This window comes from Hakea prostrata, chromosome 11 (assembly GCF_041222555.1).
Source record: "Hakea prostrata isolate BN-2017 chromosome 11, UWA_Hpros_2, whole genome shotgun sequence".
Lineage (NCBI taxonomy): Eukaryota > Viridiplantae > Streptophyta > Magnoliopsida > Proteales > Proteaceae > Hakea > Hakea prostrata.
The window spans coordinates 11,379,195-11,402,081 of record NC_142610.1 but is presented as its reverse complement, the minus strand read 5'-3'; the positions used below and the strand labels follow the sequence as shown (position 1 = coordinate 11,402,081).

Genomic DNA, 22,887 nt, shown 5'->3' with positions numbered 1-22,887 from the left:
GACTTGGTAAAAGAAAATGGGAGTGCAAGTTTTGTCCTAATAGCTAGAAACTATTTTAGCCACCCCTAAGCCTGAGTAGGACTTGGGCTCAAAATTCTAGCCATGAGGGACCGTTCAAGTGGCCCTAATTCATGAAGATGAGGTCAGGTTTGAGTGACTATCTAATGTCTCATATAAGGAAATAATCTACTGAAAGTGTGAAACTTATTGATCCAATTGTCAGCAAAAGAAACATGTAAGAAATTCTTCTCAGGTTACTTGTGCATCTGATGATGCAAGGACAGATATAACTCTTGGTACAGAATCATTCTGCTAATAATGAGGAATCCAATCCAAAGGAAAATAGTTGATGACTAACACTAACTGAAAACCAATATTGATTTCATTGAAACTCTATTGATTAATGCTCCCATTAGGAATAAACCCTCATATGCACAGCCAATCAAGCATAAAATCAAGACGAGACAACGATTTACTTAGTTTGGTTAAATGACCTACATCCAAGGATGAGTTCAGAGGACTCAAGGATAATATGCACAAACTAAATCAATGTGAAGTTGGGTACAGAGAAACTCTCAAATAACAATTACAACATCTTAGAAAAGGAACCCTCAAGATATCAACCAAGAACTCATGGCATCACAACACCGAACACCATAGAAAGATCTCACCTAGAACCGCATAACACCGATGCATCCATGAGAAGTACAAAGCTCAATCAAACACAAGAACGCCTTCAAACTGTAGAGGGAACTAACCACCAAGAATCAAACCAGAGAACAAGAGAGGCATAGGAGAATCGCACCTTAGAGAGAGAAAGAGAGAGAGAGAGAACACCCAACATGATTACATTCGTAAGAAACCCTAAACCCGAAAAGAAGCAGGTTTAGTATCAAGTAGAGAGAGCCCCCCTAAACCACAAGAAACCACTAGTAAACCACATAAAAGGAGCAAGACAAATATGCCCCTATTAAATGAGATATTTCAACAGCTCCCTGAAGCTTCTGCAAGTACTGCGGAGATCATTCGAAAGTTGTACTCCAATCTCAAGCCAAAGCTATGTCGTTACTGCAACACACATTCTGAACATATTGAACTCGGGTGATTTCATATGGCTTAATTTGCAGATGAAATAAATGAGACTCGATTATCATACCTAATATATGTTAGCTTACCTTTGATTTGATTGACTCGCTGAATAGTTATGAGAATAACTTGATGATTCTGATATAGATGATGAGTCTATAATTATATGACCTTCTTCCTCTCTTTCAGATGATGTTAGAAAAGGCTTTGGGGGCATTTGTAGAAGCTCAGTGGCGGATTCTAACATTTCTATGACTTTGCTCATGGAAGGGCGATCAACAGGCTTCCATTGTATGCAAGATATTGCCACTATGATCAACTTTCTTGCTATTCTTATGTCTTCATCTGTTGCATCTTTCATTTCCAAATCTTCTGCTTGGGTTAGTTTGTCATATATCCATGATGGGAAGTAAAATTGACCAGAAGATTCTGCAAAAGGATTCACATTTTTCCTTCTCCCTACCATGTCCATTAGCAACATTCCAAAACTATAAACATCAGCCTTAAAAGAAACACCTCCCATGCTTTTGTAGAACAGTTCTGGAGCTATGTATCCTATTGTTCCCCTTGCAGCAGTCATAGTAATAGTATTATCATTTGCTGGATAGAGTTTGGCTAGCCCAAAATCTGAAATTTTTGGTGTATAATCCTCATCCAAAAGAACATTGTGTGGCTTGATATCAAAATGTAGAATTTGCATATCACAACCTCGATGTAGATACTCAATCCCATGAGCTACTCCCAAGGCAATTTTATACATCTTTTCCCAACTACTTGAATATATATTATCCTTCTGTTCTTGAGAGAAGATGTAGCTGTCTAAGGACCCATTTGGCATGAACTCATACACAAGAGCTCTTTTCGATCCCTTAAAGCAAAATCCAACAAGCCGCACCACATTGACATGATGAATCCTTCCAATGGTAGCAACCTCATTTATAAAATCTTGCCCATTACCTTTAGAATTTTCTAACATCTTAACCGCAACAAGATTCCCACTACGAAGCTTTCCTTTGTATACAGAACCAAAACCTCCCTTACCAAGTTTGTCTTTGAAATGCCTAGTCATCTTCTTTATATCTAAATATGAGTACTTGAGTAGTGATAAATTGTTATGCTCTTGTAGGAATTCTTCAATGTTAGTGTCCAAGGAAAGGTGCCTTCGTTGTTGCCGAATTTTATAGATGAGCCAGACAAACAAACACATATATCCCAAAATTCTGAGCGAGATGGATACTGGACATAAAAAATCGCATGAAGGTCATGTAGTGAACACTGAATATCAAGCTAGAAATCAAAACTAATATCAAGATGATCGGCAACTCCATTAAATAGGAAACTTGCGATCCCTATTAGTGCATAGGAATACATAAGACTCATAAATCATCAAAAGCAGTTTCACATCTTACCTTTGAAGTTGACACTCCGAAAGAAATTGGGATTCAATACGGAAGCTTGGAATGACAAGAAAGGGAAAGAAGCCAGTCAAGAAAATAAAGGAGAGGTGAAAAATACTCCTATTAGAAATTAAAATGCAAAAAGGATGTAAGTTTTGCTCTTACCAATAATCGACTCCACTAAGCTTTTGATGAAGCCTACAGTGTCAAAGTGAAAAAATGTATCAGCCAATCACTTACCAGCCACCAAAATGTTAAATAAGGTATTGCTAATGGTTGAATTAAAGTAATTCTCTGTTTTTCTATTTCGACTCTAAATCTCTTGATTGCAAGACATAAGCATGGAGACTTTAGATCTAGATTTGGACTTGAACACTGGGGACCAGGTTGATAGAGATAAGGACCTAGCAATTGACGATCAAACAGAAGATATTTCAATAAAGTAGAACCTGGTATTGTTTGGAAAGCTCTAAACCCTGAAGAAAATCTCTGTGACAACTATATCTAGAGCTCTCTTTTCAGCCTAGGGCCTGAAGGAGAATGTAAAAGTCAGCAGACTGAAAGCAATTTGTTCCTTATTCTCTTGAGAAATCAACTTGAGATTTCTATATTACTATCTAAAGGATCTTAGCTAATTAAATCCTGCTACCTATGCTTACTTCCATTTTCAGAGTTGTTGCAACCTCAGCAACTGTGTTTTAAGAACATTGATCTTGGGTCCATATTGAAGGTCTCCCTCTTCATCTGCAAACTGAGCTAGTAGCCCCAAAAAAAATAGTTAACTTCCTGGAAGTTGAAATCCCCATCGACCTTGAAAGAATGCAGCAAAGCTTTTGCAGTTCGTAAGACCATAGATCTGAGGATTCCTAGTAGCACCAGAATACATCAAATCATCGAGGGTAAAGTATACAAATCGATTTACATAATATAGAAACATTTTTCAGAATTTTCGAAGGCAATCCACTTTATCAAAAATACAGCGGTTTCAAAAGCATGAACCCAAAAGCGTCTAGAGCAAGAGGAGTGTGGGAAAAGAGATAGACCAATCTCAACAATATGTCTATGATGACATCCAACAACCCCATTTTTCTCATGGACATTGGGGCAAGAAAGACTATGCTCAATTCTAAACTCTTGAAGAAAGGTAAAAACACTTGATGCATTGGGAAAATAGATTCCCAACTAGCAACTTGAAAATTTTGAAAATACCAATAACTTCAGATTTAATGTCATAGCATAAAACTATATTAACTTACTAAAATCATCCACAAAGTTAACAAACATCCCAAAAAATCAAATCTAAGAGACCATCAGAGAGAGACTGACGAATGGAAGGGAAGTTTATGGCATTTCCCTTTTTGACAAGCATCACATACAAAACTAAAACTCTTTGAAGTAACAGGCAAATAAAAAATTGGACATTAAACATTTAACAACTTTGAACCCCACACGAAAATGCCAACTTGAGATGAAAATGCATGCACCAACCAATGTTTAAGGATAAGCAGAGGCTCTCAAACGAAGTTGATAGAGACCATCCTTAACACCGCCCTGAAGAAGACGTCTTCCCATCTTATTATCCTTCACATAAAAGATATTTGGGTGAAACTCAACGTAGTATTGTTATCCCTTGTGAAATGTGAAACTGATAATTGCATATAGAGGGCACATGAAGAACTGAATTTAGATATACTGGAGAAGAAGTCGTACGAATAGAGATGTTACCATTGTTACTAATTGGTAATCCAACACCATTCTCAACTTGAAAATTGTTCAATCCAATGCATGGTTGAGAAACGTGAAGGTTCTCAAGAGTGTTGGTAATATGGTGTGTTGCTCCAAAGTCAAGAGTGTTGGTAATATGGTGTGTTGCTCCAAAGTCAGGGTACCAATTTTCATCTGGATTTGAAGAAATTTCAGAAATATTCATAGAAGAAGAGGTGCTTGGTGTACCTTGATATGCATGATTGAACAATTAATAATAGTCTTTAGCTTTGTCTCCAGTATGGTCACAAATTTGGCATACAATTTTGGATCCGTGGCATCTAGAATGAGATGAAGGTGACAGAGAGGAATGAGATAGCCAAGTAGAATTGAAAACTCCACGAAAAGCTCATTGATTAAGACGCCCGATATGGGGCTATTTTTGAGGTCGAAGTCCATCAATATGAGTTGGTCAGATTGGCCATAGGCTAAGATGTATCATATTAGAGACTTTATCTTGTAAATGTATCTCTTGAGTCAACAACATATCTTGTAATTTACTATAGGTTATAGAAGAACCACGACTTGGTGGTCGCAAATGGAAAGCAATCAACCCCATCTTACATGAAGACATAATTCTTCATCATTAACAGGCTTCCCTGCAATTGCAAGTTGGTTAGAAATAGCCTTGATTTGAAGGAGGTAATCATGAATGCTGCTATTGCCTCTTTTGACATTTTAAATTTGAAGGCAAAGTTGTAGAATACAAGAAAATGAAGATGTTGAATATGCTCTAGTTGCAGCTAGACATCGCAAGAAATGTGCATCCAATAGTCTAGTTGTGAACTGAATCAATTAGGGATGCGATGACCGAGCACATCAATAGTTCATCTTGGTGATCCCAGTTCTGATATTCAAAATTGGCTAAGAAATTGCAGTAGTTGCATAATTGGAGAGTACATGGATGGTAGTGGGTGCGCAAAGAGAGGATCCATCCCCAATAAAGGCACAATTTGAGACATCCATGGTAAAGAATTTGTTTCAAGCAACTGAATAAAGAGAAAGCCATTGAGGAAGGGAAACAATTTAGAGGGTTGGGAAGGAACCTGGAGCTCTGATGTCATGTTGATAGCCTTGCGTGGCTAGGGTTGAGAGAGAGAGAGAGAGAGAGAGAGAGAGAGAGAGAGAGAGAGAGAGAGAGTCCTTATAGTTGTTTATGTGGTTTGGTTGAATTGTACAACCTACATCTACAAAAATAATAGTTTGATCCTAGATTATTTATAGCTGTGACACATCTACTATAAAAAAAAAAAAAAAAAAAAAAAAGGTTAAAGAGTCCTTCTTCATCACAAGTCCAGGACTCTTGCACTCTAGTAGACTTCTATTTACACAAGTAAGGGCAAATGGAGTAAATATGGTGGGAAACCAAATTGGATAATGGTTCTTTGTGTGTTTAAGATACCGTAGAACTCAAAGATCCTTGTGTGTTTGAGATAAGGCAGACTTCTAGAAATTAAACTCTGGAGATTATTTTCTACTGGATATAAGTGGCGGTTAGGGCAACCTTGTTTATGCGTCCAATTGCATGTATGTTACTAGGAGTACCCTTGACGGCTAGGGCAACATTGGGTTTGGTCAGGGTTGTTCTTATGAATTGCCAAAAATATCCTAATAGTTAAAGACTAGTGAAACCTCTTGTTTAATCGTTCTAAATGGTCCCAAATAAATCTGATTCTAATATCTTGTGATCATCTTTACTTTGGTAGATAGGAAAGCTTGAAACAAGGCAATGTTTGGGTACATTGAGCCAAACTTCCTCCTACCATGTTTTTGTTCCACTCTACCGCATTGAAGCAAGGCATCTGTCCATCTATATGAATTATTCAAGTTCTCCTTCCAGAATTCAACCTCTGCTCTATACTTCTGCAATAAATTCAGCTACTGGATTCACTTACTGTGCTTGTAAGCTTGGTCAAAGCTGAGTGACCATGGTTTCCTCTTCAAAGATAATGAAGTAGAGTTCATCATAGCTCAATGCAAAGTAGGTACTACTCTCTAATTTTCTGGGTGTTGCTCTTCCTCTCACAAACTCTATAAAATATCTCTAGTGGGCTTCCAATCTTCTAGTTGAAAATCTTTATTGAACATAATATGACAAATTAAAGTAAAAAGTTTCAAACCCAAAATATCACGGCGGTACTTACAATTTTTGGATCCTGGATCTTTGCAAGAGTAGGAGACGCAGACATGAGTTTTGGAAAGATCTCGGCTGGGAAGACAAAGCATCTGTTTCGCATGACAGCTGCTGCAATCAATCTGATACCACGAGAGATCAAACCCCATGGCCATCTCATGGTGTATCTCTGAGTAAGAGCGTTCACCGGCTTCGTGCAAACCAATTGGAACGATTTTGCCGATGGTGCAGGAGTCTGGTATCTCTGAAATACTTAAACCTCCATTTACCACATAAACGTAAGAATATTGGGAATCTGAAGAAGAAGCATTGATGCATATAGAGGTACTCACAAAGGGTAGAGTAGATTTAATAGGGCTGTCACAACTCAAGAAAACTATGTAGTTTTCCAACCCATATAACCCGGGGTAGAAGTAAGGGTCTCCCCGAATGGCCAACCCATATAACCCGGGGTAGAAGTAAGGGTCTCCCAGAATGGCCATCATTGACACTGCACCGTTTCCGTAATTGGTGGTTGAAAGGTATTCATAAGTGAAGTTAACGTCTTTTGTCAAGGAATGAAGAGGTAGGGAGGAGCAATTGTGAATCTGGAGACCGGAATCAACCACTCTCATAGTTCGATTCTCATAAGAGATCGTCTCTACATAGTACTTCCCTGAATACAAGTGTAGCACGGTGCGATTATTCTCACAGGAGAGATTGTATTGAGGGTCACCGCAGTCGGGAGGATCGGTTGAGAGGCGAAAAGGCCAGCTGATGTTCACGAGGTTCCCACATGAAGATGAGTTGCAGGTTTTTTGGGCATCACAAGACTGAAAACCAGTGAAGGAAAAGGCAAAGATGGAGATGATGATGACATACCCTATGGATGCTGAGACGAAGCAATTATAAGCTCTTCTCCCCAACATATTTGCTGGAGTCACTAGAGTGGTCGGAGAGTCTAGATGAAAGAAGCTGGATGAGAAAGCTCAGAGTTAAAGAAGGCTTTCTAACAAAGCTTCTCGGCCACCGAACTTGAATATCTATAAATCCTATCATGTTGCTCAAATTTACAAAAGGTAAAATTCTGTGTACAGGAACACCAGATCTTCTCCAATGAAAATTTTAGATTTTTCACCTACTGGGAATTTTCTGGAATTTTGGAAGCATGTGAGTGGGGATTCTTCAGTCCCTTCGTGAGATCTGGATAAGGTGTTTGCCTATTCAATTATGTGAACTCATCTTCTCACGCGTCTTTATGACCACAATCGTTGAATCTCGAAAGTAGTACTTATTATGATCCTGGAATTATATGAAAAGTATTATTCAAGCGAAAGTTAACAAAAAAAAACAGAGTTTTTTTGAAACTTCACAGATGTGATATGTCCATACAATTAAGTCTCCCATTCAAAACCGTGGGTTTTGGGTTACGCGTGGAAAATGGCACCCAGGGATTTGATGATCTTAATGGTAAAATTGATAACCCTCTGTCATGTTGAGAACTTTTTGCTGATCTTAATGGGATTTGATGTCTTAAATATATAAATAATTAATCTCCCAGTCTTGTTGGAATTTTTTTAGCTTTGGAGCTAATTTGTCTACTTTATCATTTCATTTTCTACATTGATCTACGTTGCAGGTCATTATTGATTCTTGATTTTAGAAAAAAAAATTAATGACACTTCGTTGACTCTTGACTTTAGATTCTTTTCAAAAGATTTTTGAATTATTAGGGAATATTGCTTTAGTGCAGTTAAATTATTGAACTGCAATAATAGTGTGGGTAACCCCGCATTGGCATATAGAAGCTAGGTATGCGACGTGGGTTTGGTCCCCCTGAAGTTTGGTCCAAGTCACTTTTAGTCCAGTTTAAGTTTTCTTTTGTATATGGCTCCCCTGTGATTTCAAAAATGATTAAATAAAGACAAACTTAACGGAAACTGTTAGTTTGATAATTTTTGTGACGAAAATACCCTCTCTCTCTTTTTTCGATTTATTTGTTTTAGTTTTTTATTTCTTTTTAATAAGTTTGTTTCTTTTATACAAAGAAAAAATGTAAAAATCTCATTTTTATGGTGAAAAGAATCTCATAACACCTCCCGTTCTCTTCGTCTTCTCCGTGGTCGGCAAAGAAATCGGCAACTGCTCGAGTTGGTGCAGGAGCACCCCCTTCAATACCACAACAGCAGTTGAAGAGGAGTGAGAAGTTAGATTAACGTAAAAACCCTAAATTGTTTTTTGTTTCCAAGTTCCAAGAGCTCTAATGGCAAGATTTTGATCACTGTTTTTAAGGATTTAGTTTGGCCCTGCTTTTCGCTGTGTGTGCACATGCATATGGAAGCCAGTGGGCAACAAACAGTACACCAGTGAATGCGGGAAAATTATTATTTACTTTGCTTCTCAAACCTCCCATCGCTTCCTTTAAAGGTCTCTTCTTCTTATCATCTCGCATCGGAAGTTTGTGTTCGCAAGCAAGAGCCAACCAGAAGAACAAAAAGGGATAAACACCCGTCGTCATCACTCGTCAAATATGTTTCAACGCAGCACCCAGTCTGGATGAGGATAAACGAGCTTAGCTGGATTTCATCAACAACTGTCTACACTCTCGGAGTCTCATGTTAACTTACCTGTTTGCAGGGATTGGATCGGAGTGACTTGCAGTCTTTGATAACTCTCGAGTTATAGCTCTTCGATTGCTAAGTGGATCCGCGTTACTTGGTATTATAGTAGGCGGATGCGTTTTGGGTTTCTGATTTTTGCTTTTGCACTAATCCTTTGCTACTCGCAAAGGAAAAGCTATTGCAGGGAAGGTACAAAAGGGCACAAGTTCACATTCTTCATGTACCAAATTAGGTTAACAGAGACTTGGCCGGAGAGGAGAGCGCCCTTGTGGTATTGAAGCAGGGGCTGCTCGTGCACCAACTCGGTGAATTTTCTCCTGGCTGAGCAGTTGCCGATTTCTTGGCCGACGACGAAGAAGACGGAGAGAACGGGAGGTGTTAAGAGATTCCTTTCACTATCAAAAATGAGATTTTTCTTTGAATAAAAAAAAAAACTTATTAAAAAGAAGAAAAAAAACTAAAACAAATAAATCGAAAAAAAAAAGGAGGGTATTTTTGTCACAAAAATTATCAAACTAATCGTTTCTGTTAAGTTTGTCCTTATTTAATCATTTTTGAAACCACAGGGGAGCCATACGCAAAAGTAAACTTAAACTGGACTAAAAGTGACCTGAACCAAAGTTCAGGGGGTCCATATGAAAATTACCCTAATAGTGTGGGTAACCCCGCATTGGCATATAGAAGCTAGGTATGCGACGTGGGTCGAACGACCGATTTATAAAATCGGGATTGGCAAACCAAAAAAATAATAATAATAAAATAATAGTGTGGGTGAATTCTAGTGGTGAGATTAAATATCGCCAGGTTTTATTTATTTTTTATTTTTTGAATTATACCACTGAAATTAAAAAAATAAAATAAAATGGGTGGCCAAGATTTGATCTGGATTACCATTTTAAATTTAAATTATTTCATTTACTTAATAGTGTACATTTAATGGGTGGACGAGGAGGAATAAGTATTTACTGGAATGAGGATAGCAGAGACGAGCAAGAGCAACTCTATGGAGACTTGGGTGGTCTTCGTTGTGACCTTCCTCTTCTTCACCACTGCAACCTCATCTCTAAACCAAACTGACTGCAAATTACCATCAAAGCGGTGCAACGAAAGTACTGGTCCTGAAATTCGATTTCCTTTCTGGATTAAGGGGCAGCAGCCCGAACACTGTGGCTATCCTGGTTTCGCTGTTTCTTGCAGTAATGCCACCAACGAAACTCTGCTCAAGCTTCCATTTTCTGGGTCCTTCTCTATAAGGAGGATTGACTACAAATCACAGACTTTGGATATATACAACCCACATGACTTCCTTCCTCAAAGGCTTTTTCATCTCAATTTTACCTCTTCTCCCTTTCTTCAAGAACATCAACAACCTCATGATCCGGAAAGTATCACTTTCTACAACTGTTCAACGACAAAACCAGAACGAGATTTGCGAGGCAGTTATGGAGGGAACCCGATTTCCTACCTTGGCGTCCCTGGACACCAAGTCTATGCCCTCCGCTCATCTATATCTCTAAGCTACTTGCCCTTATCTTTCTGCAAAAAGATTAAGACAATCTCTGAAATTAATGAGACATCTTTTTATGTTAAACTGAGTTGGTCTCAACCATCTTGTGGAGGTTGTGAAGCAAAGGGACGATACTGCAAATTGAAGAACGCCAGCGGAGTTGGACCAGAAACTGAATGCTTTCCAGTCACCACATCAGCTTTTGGTAGGTACTTAATTGGTCTACTGCATGATTTTAATTTAGACTTTACTAAGCACTGTTAAGATTCTAGGACTTCTTTACTTTCACTTAGTGGTGCCATCAAGATCCACTCTCTACATGAAGGTCTTAACCAGTTTCACAAGGACTTTCTTTTCATAGAAACCCAATTCTAGATTGTACCACGCACTGTTTAGATTCTCAGAACTTTATTTCGATCACTTGGTGCCAACAAGATCCACCTTCTACATAAGGGTCTTACCACAATGTTCCCCCGTTTAGCAAGATTTGGGGGAAAATACAGGTAGCCTTTCCTCTGTTCCCAAAGAGGTTATGGCATTTTTTTATCTTTTCAATTAAATTAGGTTCTCTAGGTCAACTTAAGTGCAGCTATTTATTGCATCTTTAGAGGTTTGATAACCTTTTACATATAATTTAAATATAAGGCAGGACTTTAACTTGAGAAAGTGATTGTTTTCAAGCCTTGAACCTGAGACCAAGTGTTCAGCACAGGATAAATTGATCTGATCGATGCAACAAACATGATGTTCATATATATTGGTGTGATTGATATACTAATATACCTAGAAGAGTTTGATTTATTTTTCATTTTTCTTTTTCTTCTACAGATGCAACAGCGAAGAGAATTCTTATAGGTAAACCCACATACATATTCAGCTTAGTTTAGTTTGATTCATGTGTTGATTCTACTTTGTTGCTCACTAATTTGAGTAATTTTATCGCAGGCGTAACTGTGGGCTTCGTTCTTCTTGTTGTTGCAATACTGATGTTCACCAAGCTATATCGTGACTACAGATCAGATAAAGTTGAGAAAGAGAACCAAGTGAGGATTCTAAAGTTCTTAGATGACTACAAATCCCTCAAACCGTCAAGGTATACGTATGCTGATATTAAGGTGATTACAAATCAATTTAAGGAAAAATTGGGAGAAGGAGGTTATGGTAGTGTGTACAAAGGAAAGCTCTCCAATGAAATTCTAGTTGCTGTTAAGGTCCTTGACAATTCCACCGGAGTTGGAGAGGACTTCATAAGTGAAGTTGGCACCATTGGCAGGATTCATCATGTAAATGTGGTACGCTTAGTGGGTTTCTGTGCAGATGGATATAGACGAGCTCTCGTCTATGAATTTTTGCCAAATGGGTCACTAGAGAAATTCATCTTCTCAAGAGAGTCTAAAAGAGCAGTCCTTGGTTGGGAGAAACTCCAAGATATTGCCATTGGAATAGCCAAAGGAATAGAATACCTTCATCAAGGGTGTGAGTTACGCATTCTTCATTTTGATATTAAACCTCATAATGTATTACTAGATGACCACTTCAACCCTAAGATATCTGATTTTGGTCTTGCAAAATTATTTCCCAAGGATGAAAGTGCCATCTCCATGACTAAAGCAAGAGGAACAATAGGATATATTGCACCTGAAGTGTTTTCTAGGAACTTTGGTCATGTTTCTCATAAATCAGATGTTTATAGTTTTGGAATCATGTTGCTTGAAATGGTGGGTGGGAGGAAGAACATCGATAACACTGCAGAGAACACAAGTCAAGTGTACTTTGCCCAATGGGTCTATAATCATTTGAGTCATGGGAAAGAGTTGGAAATCAGGATAGATGAAGATGGAGATGTTGGAATTGCCAATAAGCTAACAATTGTGGCACTTTGGTGTATCCAGTGGTACCCAGTTGATCGCCCTTCAATGAATGTAGTGGTTCAAATGTTGGAAGGAGATAGAGAGACCTTGAGCATGCCACCCAATCCTTTTGAGTCTACAATGCCTTCAAACTCTGATTTAGCTAATAATGTGAGACCCCTCAACATAATGCTACCAAGCATACTTGAATAAGGGGTTGCCCAATTTGTTTTCCTCTTTGAATCCATGTAAGTTCATCAGTCTGTGGAGACTACTACTCATAACTTATTTTAGCCATGTTTAAGGTACAAAAATCAATCTTGCTCTTTTATTCAAGTTTCTAGTTTGATTCCTGTATGTAGTTGGTTTGATTCCTGTGTGTAATCCAATGTCAATTTTTTTTCAGCCATTTTTACCTAATTGCTACCACTTTGTCGTATTGTGTGCCTTATTGTCGCCTAGATGCCAAAGCGTCGCTTTTTTTTCTCTCTCTCGGATTTTTTCCTATTTTACATGATCAAATAATTGCATGAACATCTCTGTTCTCCACTAGGACACTAGGTCTATAACTATCTTTCTATGGGAATGTTGATTCACCTTCATGCTATCAAGAACGGGTGTAAAAGTTGTATCTTAAATAAAAAAGAAGGAACTAAATGACACCATGTGTTCACTATGCATGGTCAGGTTAACTTCATAGATGCACAAAAATGAAGATCTTATCCAAGAGGAGTGAATTGATTAACTTTTGATTACCAACAGTCTCATTGAAGATGGAGAGTCGAGATACCTTGAATTCTTAATTTAAGAGCTTCGACATCTAGGCAATGCCATTAAGAGCTTGACAAAGTTTCTAATCATTGGATGTTTTTGAGGATACGAGCCAAGAAAGGGGTGAAGATGGACTCAATTACTATCTCAAGTCTTCTTCTTATTTGTGCTCTTTTAGACAACTTTCCATGGGAATGTTGATTCATGATCATGTTATCAATGCATGCATATAATTGGAATTTGCTATATTAGTGACCAAAACATGAATTAACATGCATGCGAAACTAGGCTGTTTTGGGTCTAAAAGTCATAGCTTTGGAGGTGAGCTGAACTGATCTAGAGCCATGACTTCTATGTGTATCAATGCTTAGTGGATAAATGGAGCTAGTTTGTGTTCTTTGGTTCCAGATAATTAAAGACCTCTTGTGGAGAAATAACCATGCACCTTAATAGTCAGGGCCCTGGAGAAATTTAAGGAGAAGAAAAATCGTGCTAGCGCAATCAAAGGACATTACACCAAGGAACACAATTAGGAGAGCATCAAGAATAATAGTGGAAACATGGAAGACAATTGAAGAGCGATAGACAATGTAATGAAAAGCTCAACCAAGAGTGACAAAAGCAACACACCAAAAGAGAGACATTTAAAACAAAGGAGTTGCATTTCTTGGTTAATTTTAGTAGGCAAGTTACTCCTTAATTAGAAACCAAACAACTAATTTATTGCAAATTACAATTGATTTGATCGAATCGTCAAATTGTATGTGTCATATGATGATGAACAATCTGATAACTGTGATATGGGTGATGACTCTACAATTGGATGATGTTCCACTGTTCCAAATGACGCTAGAAAAGGTTTTGGAGGCATTTGTAGATTCTCAGTGGGGGACTCTAACATTTCTATGACTTTACTCATGGAAGGGCGATCGACCGGCTTCATTTGTATGCACGATAATGCCACTATGATCAACTTTTTTGCTGTTTTTATCTCATCCACAGTTGCATCTTCCATTTCCAAATCTTCAACTTCATTTAATTTGTCATATATCCATGATGGAAAGTAAATTTGACTTTCAGTGTTTGCAAAGGGATTCACATTCTTCCTTCTACCTGCCATGTCCATTAGCAACATTCCAAAACTATATACATCAGCCTTAAAAGAAACGCCTCCCATGCTTTTGTAGAACAATTCTGGAGCTATGTATCCTATTGTTCCTCTTGCAGCAGTAAGAGGAACAGTATTATCATTTGTTCGATACAACTTAGCAAGCCCAAAATCCGAAATTTTTGGAGTATAATCCTCATCCAAAAGTATATTATGAGGCTTGATATCAAAATGAAGAATTTGCACACCACAACCTCGATGGAGATATTCAATTCCATGAGCCACTCCAAGGGCAATCTTATACATATTTTCCCAACTACTTGAATAAATAGTATCCTTCTGTTCTTGAGTGAAGATGTATCTGTCTAAGGACCCATTTGGCATGAAGTCATAGACAAGTGCTCTTTTAGATCCCTCAAAGCAAAATCCGATAAGTCGCACAACATTAACATGATGAATCATCCCAATGGTACTAACTTCATTGATAAAGTCCTGACCATTACCTTTAGAATTTGCTAACATCTTGATCGCAACAAGATTGCCACTACGAAGCTTTCCTTTATATACGGACCCATAACCTCCCTGACCAAGTTTGTCACTAAACTGTTTTGTCATCTTCTTAATCTCTGAATATGAGTACTGAACCAGCAATAAGTTGTTACGCTCTTGTAGAAATTCTTCAATATTAGTATCCGAGGAGAGATGTCTTCGTCGTCGCAGCATATAATAGATCAAGAATGTGAAGAAACAAATATATCCAAATGAAGATCTAGCAATCAAGAACTTCAAGATGTATCCTAGACAAACAAAATTTATAGAAATTAGATCATGCACTGAATGTTCAATATAAAATGAATAGAAACTCATTAAAAAAGAACTTTGTATAGAAGTAAACTACAAAATCTTTAAGACCTCTTCTGGTCCATTGAAAATTGCGACCCCCAGCAGTGATAAGAAAACATAGGCAGAGGTTCAAAAATCATCAAAAGGAAGAGTTCCATGCAATACCTATTATGAGCATGAGTTCATATACTGCAATTTGGAAAATTCACAAAAGAAGGAAAAAAAAAAGTCAGAAAAGAAAAGAGAAAAAAATATATTTTTATTTTATAAATTAAAATGAAGAAAAAATTAAATACATTCTTACTGTTAATCTTGGGTGAAGAACCATGCATCGCGCCACCTACAATATCAAGGTATGTAAATGTATCAGCCATTCAAATATATGAACTGGATAAATTGCAGTATTCTCTACCCTATCAACCACCAAAAGCTTAAATAAGAGAAGAAAACATGCATGTGTAGTGCTTGCTTAGAACCTCAACATGCTGTGAACAAATTGATTGCCTTTTTGCTCTGATTTACAAATTTCAATCAATTTTGACTTCAATCAATTCAGTTCTTACAGACAAAACAATGGTGGCAATCCCCCATGTTGCTTATTCTTTTGGCTCCATTTGATTGCAAGAGGATTCAAGAGAAGGGAAGTTAAAATTTCCTAACTGGAAAAGAAACTTTTGTAATTGTTATCTACATAATTACATTATTAACCCTAATAATTTTTTTTATATAGTTATTAAATATCATTTCAGTTTGCAACCTTGCATAAATTCAACTGGATTACTAACACCCCTTGCACTTTGATCAATAAATAACAGACCTCCTCTGACTAACAGTGGTGCTAGCTTGCTGTTGTTAGTTTTTAGCGGGAAAAGATAATATAACCATTTTCTTCATCTTCCATATTTCCTCCTTTGGCACCATCAACTGTCAGCACTACCACAACTCTAGGGACAGGGGTTCCATTGAAGAGAGAAGTGGGATTTGGGAGATTGGCTTATTAGGAGGGGAAGAACAAGAGAAAGAATAACAACCTAGAATTCAAAGAGAATCATTTCAACTGAAATGGAAGAAGTGGACCTTCTCATTCAAAGTCAGGTTTCAACTGACACAAGCATCAGTATCAAAACAACCACTCATGTAAATGTTAAGTTTCTGGTCTGAATTCCCTTTCTTTTGTATCTTTTTGCTGCTCTTTCTTCTTCCAGCTGCCTCAATTTTCTCAGAGTTACTCATCTTCCAAGGTGCTTTCTCCCAGACAAAATCTAGCATTTCTACTCTATAAATACAGTTGAAGATTGTACCCCAAAAAGAAAATACAGTTGGAGATGGAGGACCAACAAAAAGGTCCCATTTAACTTCTCTATTGTTGCTGTTGTGCTGTCTAACCCCATGAAACACTCATTCTTCATCTATTAAAAGGTCCAATGGCCTCACTTTGTCAAAGCCTTTTTTCCCAGTATGGTGCCATCTCCTATCCTAGCTGTACACCTAAGAGTCACAGTTCCCCTTTTATTTGCTGTAATAGTGCCTTCTCCCCTGCTTCCCAAAGGCATAGGGTGTGGTTGAACCATAGTTGGCCTTCTCTAGCCGCTCTTTTCATGGTCTTCAATATCTTCGACAATGTTGAACAGAAATTACCATCATTCACACAACCCCATTCCTTCTTCAGGCATTGTAGCAACAACTATCCCATCAGCATGCCCCCACCTCATACTTCACCATTACCATCTTTGGATATCTTGACACTGTAATCCAATGGATGAATTCTTCCTCAAACTAACAGAATGGCAAATACACCCTTGGCACCTGTGGCTGTGGCTCCAAAACCCAAATCAGAATGTTATGTGAATAATGCTGCCATTTTCAAACTTCTCATTCCAAAATCCAACCCGGCAGGCATTTTGCCTCTCTCTGCTGGAACAACTTGGTTCTATCAAACAACATACCTATGTGGTGTAAAGTAACTTAGTTGTTGCCATCAGGAGCTGTTCATGCCCAAAGAGCTTCTTCGACCAAGATCAGTTAATTGCCTTTTCCTCTCCCACATGCCATGCCTGAAAGCTCTGATCAATTCAATAACTCTATTGATGACACCCATCTACCATGCTTTGATAAAACAAAACAATCTAACGAAAATTTCTGGGGTTTCAGTTAATTTCTTATATAGTTACGGGCCATTAATAAACCTAGGAAGAGAAGATTCAAAGATTTTGGTGAAGTGGTAGGGGAGAGTTGCAAGGAGAAACAACTAAAGTAGAAGAAAGGGAGGATAAATGGTTATTTCCTAAAGTTTTCAATAATCAGGGTTAATCTGGCATTATGAAACTGATATGTCAGGAAGTAACAATCTGATGCTAACTGTCGAGGCATAAGAGTAGGACCAGTAGGCATATCAGAACTAAAGGCCTCTGATTGTCATTGAGTAAAATAGAGAGGTTGTAACAGTGAATAATCCCATTCCCTTCTTCCCCCACCACCAGCACCATCACCACAGCTGCTACAACTGGTTCCTTGACTGTCAGCACCACCGCCATGGTAATTGGGGTCAGGGGGTTTTGTTGAAGAGGGAATCATGATTTAGGAGATTGGCTTGTTGACGGGAAAAACAAGACCAGAAATAAGAACTGGAACTCAAAGAACAACATTTCGACTGAGATGGAAGAAACGAACCCTCTCATTCAAAGAGAGACATTTCAGCTGTCATAAAACAGCATCAAAACCACTACACACAAACATGCTAAGTATCAGGTCAAGCTGCACTCTATTCTCTAGTATCTTTAAGTTGTGTTTCTTCTTCCTAGCTTCCTCAATTTTCTCAGCAATACTCATCTCCCATTGTGGTTTCTCCTTAATAAAAGCTAGCATTTCTGCTTTATAAATACAGTTGAAGATGGAGGACCAACAGCGAGTTCCCATTCAACTTCAACAATTCCAAATCCATATTCAGGATTTATTGTGACAATACACCAGTCCAGGAATCACTAGTTCTTCATCAATCAAAAATTCCGGTGGTCGACATCATAAAAGCACTTTCTCTCAAATATGGTGTCATCTCCCATTCCTAGCTGTACAACCCTTCTATAGCCCCTGTTTTCATGGCCCTGAGCTTCAACAGGGACGAACAGAATTGACTGCCGTTTACATAAAACTCCATTTCTTCTTCAGGCGTTTTAGCAATAACTGTTCCATCAGCAAGCCCCCACCTCCATAACCTCATCCAAGTCAATAGATTGCTCATTTCTCTCCCCCTTTTCTCAGAATCTACTTTAAAATACCACCGTTCAATCTAAGAGATCATGTTCTACCTCTAACTGAATAACAAAATTGGGGATATGCTATTGGCACTGGTGGCTCCAAAATCTAAAATCAGAAACTAATGCGAACAATGGAATAGTTACACAAATCTAGTTACAATCATTATAATTATGTTGAGTGATAGATACATAATTTTCTTTTGCAGATTGCAAAATTTTAGTTTCCTTCCCTTAATTTCCCTTGCAATCAAATGGGACTTGATGATCTTCTACTTTTTTATCTTTACATTTCTATAACAAGAAAACGTTTAAAGAAGAAACAGTGACTAAATATAAATTGAGAAAAAAATAAATAAATTAATACTTACATTGGAGTTGAAACCTCATGGGCGTTTTATAGTAGAATTCCGTGCAGCTGGAACTGCAGGTGTAGTTACTGGAAAGATCTTCACTAGGATAGCAGGAAAGCCCTATTTCTTCACAGATTCCGCAATCGATGCGATACCAGGAGAGGTCAAATCCCATAGCCATTTCATGGTGTATTTCTGAGAAAGAGCGATTACCGGCCTCCTGCAACCCAATTGGAACTATTGTGCTGATGGTACAGGAATCTGGTATGTCTGAAACAGTTAAATCTCCAACGAAGGCATAAGAATATCGGGAACCCGAAGAAGAAGAACCATTGATGCATGGAGAGGTACTAACGAGGTGCAAAGGAGAATCAATAGGGTTGTCACAATTCAGGAAAACTATATAATTATCCAATTGGAAAACCCTAGGGTAGAAGAAAGGGTCTTCGTAAGTGAAATTAACTTCACGTGTCAAGGAATGAAGAGGCAGAGAGGAGCAATTGTGAATCTGGAGACCAGAATCAACTACTCTCATGGATCGAGTCTCATAAGAGATTGTCTCTACATAGTACTTTCCTGAATACAAGTATAGGACAGTCCGGTTATTCTCACAATGAAGGTTGTATCGATGGTCACCACAATCTGAAGGATCGCTTGAAAGGCGAAAAGGGTAACTGATGTTAATGAGGTTCCCACATGAAGAAGAAGAGTTGCAGCTTTTCTGAGCTTCACAAGAATGAAAACCAATGAAGAAGAAGAAGAAGAAGGCTGGGATGCAGATGGTGATTTTTCCTAGAGATGCATGGAGGAGGCAAGAACTTCTTCTCCTCCACAGATTTCTCATTTGCGGTTTGTGCGTGGACTGGTTGCAGAGTAGAGACTCCACTCCATTAAAGACTTCAGAGTTTTTCAACTTTGACAGCCTATTGAGGCACTGGAATTTGACCTCCATATAAGGTGCTGTTATTTGAATATTTCAACGTTTATAACATGAAAAAAAATGACATCACAATTCTTATCCCTCCTGGCTTTCCTGCTTTATCTTCCTTTTTGTTTTTCCCGCCCACCCACTATTGATTCTTGGGCCTGTTCTTTCCTTGATCCTTCATATTTTAATGCCCACCATGCAGCCTTCTGTCCTGGGTTCCTCTCCTCCACTTGTTTTCTGTTTTCATTTAATGACCGCCGCCATTCTTGATTCATCTCATCATCTGCTTCACTTGTTTATTCCCACTAAGCCACCGATCCTGATTTCCTGTTTTTGGGTTCTTATCTATTCTCTCCTCTTTATTAGTTTCTCTGTTTATCTCTTCCTTTTCCTACTCTTTCTTTCCTGGCTTTTTCCTTTTATTTGATCTTACTTAAAGCCACTTCAAGGCTTGGGAAGAATCATGAGGTATAGGGATCACAACCCATTGATCATGAGAGATCATTGCAGATACTAAAGAGGGCAATCTAGATAAATGCAAGAGCTACTCAATGGAGGCTTCTGGGGTCTTCATCATCTCCTTCCTCTTCTTCTCCTTGATGCCCATCTCATTTTCAAATCAAATAGATGATTGCATCTTACCATCAAAGCAGTGCAGCAGCACAGGTCCTGAAATTCGATTTCCATTCTGGATAAAGGGCCAACAGCCTGAGCACTGTGGCTATCCTGGCTTCAATATCACCTGCACCTCCACCAATAAAACTCTTCTCGATTTTCCATTTGCAGGTTCTTTCTCTATAGGAAACATAGACTATACATCCCAGACCGTAGATTTATACGACCCAGATAGCTGCCTTTCTCAAAGGCTTCTTCATCTCAATTACTCTGCTTCTCCCTTTATTCAAAGATCTCTTCAACTTTCAAAGATCTCAACCTTATTCGCATATCTTCATAAAACTGTCAACTTTTTTCAACTGTTCAGCAACAGAACCAGAGCGAGATACTCAAGGCTATGGGGACCCGATTTCCTACCTTGGCGTTCCTGGGCACCAAGTTTATGTGGTGGCCTCTTATCTTCCTCCATCGAATTTGCCCTTTTCGTTCTGCAAAAAAATCAGGGTACTCTCACAAACTGAGACTTCATGTTATTATCTCAAGCTGAGTTGGTCTCAACCATCTTGTGGAGTTTGTGAAGCAAAGGGAGAATATTGCAAATTGAAGAACACAACCAACAGAATTGAATCTGAAACTGAATGTTTTCCAGTCCCCAAATCTCCTTCACCACCCGCCTTTGGTATGTATCTTGGCCTGTATGTTGAGGATCACTTTAACAAGATCTCTTTACATGTGAATGTGTTGATCTTTGCACTTAGATTTTTTTTTTTTTTTTTTTTAATTTACTTTCTTTTTTGGCCTTCACAGGTGCATCTGCAAAGAAAGTGCTTACAGGGGTAACCACAGGTACCTTTGTTCTGATTGTGGCATTAGTGGTATGTATCAAACAATACCGTGACTACAAATTAGATAAAATTGAAAAAGAAAACCAAGTGAGGATTCTAAAGTTCTTAGATGACTATAAATCCCAGAAGCCCTCAAGGTACACATTTGCTGACATCAAGAGAATCACAAATCAGTTCAAGGAGAAACTGGGACAAGGAGGTTATGGTATTGTGTACAAAGGAAAGCTTTCCAATGAAATTCTAGTTGCAGTTAAGGTCTTCAACAATTCCTCTGGAGATGGAGAGGACTTTATCAATGAAGTCGGCACCATAGGTACAATTCATCACATAAATGTGGTTCGCCTAGTTGGTTTCTGTGCAGATGGATATAGAAGAGCTCTTGTGTATGAATTTTTACCAAATGGATCACTAGAAAAGTTCATCTTTTCAAGAGATACTAAGAGAGTAGTTTTGGGTTGGGAGAAACTTCAAGATATAGCTATTGGAATAGCCAAAGGAGTAGAATACCTTCATCAAGGGTGTGATTTACGTATACTTCATTTTGATATTAAACCTCATAACATCTTATTAGATGACAACTTCAACCCTAAGATCTCTGATTTTGGTCTGGCAAAATTATTTCCAAAAGATGAAAGTTGTATATCCATGACTGCAAGAGGGACAATAGGATATATTGCACCTGAAGTGTTTTCTAGGAACTTTGGTCATGTTTCTCATAAATCAGATATTTATAGCTTTGGGATCATGTTGCTTGAAATGGTGGGTGGGAGAAAGAACATTGATAATACTATAGAGAACCCAAGCCAAGTTTACTTCTCTCAATGGATCTATAATCATCTGAATCATGGGAAAGAGTTGGAGATTAGGATAGATGAAGATGGAGATGCAGGCATTGCTAAGAAGCTAACAATTGTGGCACTTTGGTGCATCCAGTGGTACCCAGTTGATCGCCCTTCAATGAATCTAGTGATTCAGATGTTGGAAGGAGACAGAGAGAGCTTGATCATGCCACCCAATCCTTTTGAGTCTACAATGCCTTCAAGCACTAACTTGGCTAACAGTGACATGCCCACTTGCAACAAGTTAACGATCATCCCTGAATAAGGTTGTTTTTATTTTTTAATAGAAACAACCATCCTTGTTCATGATTTAGCATCTATGTTGAGGACCCCATACTGCCAACCCAGCTATCTATGGCTTTACCTTCTTCTGTTACTTGTACCTAGTCATTTTTTTTTCATGGTAGAAATTGTATTAAGTCATTTGACTATAAATATATACTGCAATTTCCCCAATTCTACCCTAGTTTTCATCAATGTTGCTACGAGTTTTTCCATCAAACTCTATTCTTCCAATTTTCTAGTTTGGAAAGCCCAATTCATCCCTTAGTTAAAGGGTTATGACTTAATGGCGTTATCCGATGGATCTTCTATGAAGCCCCTTGCAAATCAAGATCTAGTTGTCGAAAATCAAGATTCGACTTCTTTATCCTAATCTTCGAGTTCTTCTTCTCCATCTTCTGCTGTACTTTGGGAATGTCAAGATCAACTCATCTTGAGTGGGCTTGCTGTTTTTGTCCCACAGAGGGTTCTTCCCTATATTGTTGATACTCAAACCTCTCATGAAGCTTAGGGCAAATTAAAGAGGGTTTTCTTTTCTGGATCGTGAGATGTGTCAAACTAAAATTTTTAGTATAATTTCTTAGTTCATTTTTTAATCTGAAAGCTGAGTTTGAAGGACAATTTTCCTACACAGTCTTACTTTAACAATTTCTTTATCTAGAAATTGTTTTGATGTCTTGACCTCAAACTACAACTATGGTGTACAATCCATTG

At 38.1% G+C, this 22,887-nt stretch overlaps 3 protein-coding genes and 1 pseudogene across 7 annotated transcripts; 2 read left to right on the top strand and 2 right to left on the bottom strand.

The window, feature by feature from the left end:
• Positions 1 to 521: 521 nt before the first annotated feature.
• On the bottom strand, positions 522 to 7,567 carry LOC149000096 (rust resistance kinase Lr10-like). 4 transcript variants are annotated; one of them, XM_089139714.1, is made up of 6 exons: positions 3,972 to 4,061; positions 3,133 to 3,239; positions 2,649 to 2,681; positions 2,496 to 2,540; positions 1,176 to 2,322; positions 522 to 1,068 (listed from the first exon to the last, which is right to left on the bottom strand). In XM_089139714.1, the coding sequence occupies exons 2-6, from the start codon at positions 3,146 to 3,148 to the stop codon at positions 1,047 to 1,049; spliced, it is 1,263 nt and encodes a 420-aa protein (XP_088995840.1). In that variant the 5' UTR covers positions 3,149 to 3,239; positions 3,972 to 4,061; the 3' UTR covers positions 522 to 1,046. The 4 variants fall into 4 exon arrangements, with proteins under 4 accessions (XP_088995840.1, XP_088995839.1, XP_088995838.1 ...); XM_089139713.1 differs by having other exon boundaries at positions 3,133 to 3,349; positions 3,972 to 4,058; XM_089139712.1 differs by lacking the exons at positions 3,133 to 3,239; positions 3,972 to 4,061 and adding an exon at positions 6,392 to 7,567 and having other exon boundaries at positions 1,157 to 2,322.
• Positions 7,568 to 9,934: 2,367 nt separating this feature from the next.
• On the top strand, positions 9,935 to 13,722 carry LOC149000095 (rust resistance kinase Lr10-like). The gene is made up of 3 exons (XM_089140953.1): positions 9,935 to 10,693; positions 11,317 to 11,343; positions 11,434 to 13,722. The coding sequence occupies exons 1-3, from the start codon at positions 9,952 to 9,954 to the stop codon at positions 12,549 to 12,551; spliced, it is 1,887 nt and encodes a 628-aa protein (XP_088997079.1). The 5' UTR covers positions 9,935 to 9,951; the 3' UTR covers positions 12,552 to 13,722.
• A 39-nt stretch (positions 13,723 to 13,761) lies between these two features.
• On the bottom strand, positions 13,762 to 19,774 carry LOC149000094 (rust resistance kinase Lr10-like). The gene is made up of 4 exons (XM_089140952.1): positions 18,683 to 19,774; positions 15,365 to 15,400; positions 15,226 to 15,249; positions 13,762 to 15,014 (listed from the first exon to the last, which is right to left on the bottom strand). Exons 1-4 carry the CDS (start codon positions 19,614 to 19,616, stop codon positions 13,840 to 13,842), a joined length of 2,169 nt encoding a protein of 722 aa, XP_088997078.1. The 5' UTR covers positions 19,617 to 19,774; the 3' UTR covers positions 13,762 to 13,839.
• Positions 19,775 to 19,903: 129 nt separating this feature from the next.
• LOC149000093 (rust resistance kinase Lr10-like) lies at positions 19,904 to 22,741 on the top strand (annotated as a pseudogene). The gene is made up of 2 exons (XR_016170849.1): positions 19,904 to 20,886; positions 21,015 to 22,741. The product of XR_016170849.1 is annotated as a rust resistance kinase Lr10-like (transcript).
• The last annotated feature ends 146 nt before the right edge of the window (positions 22,742 to 22,887 follow it).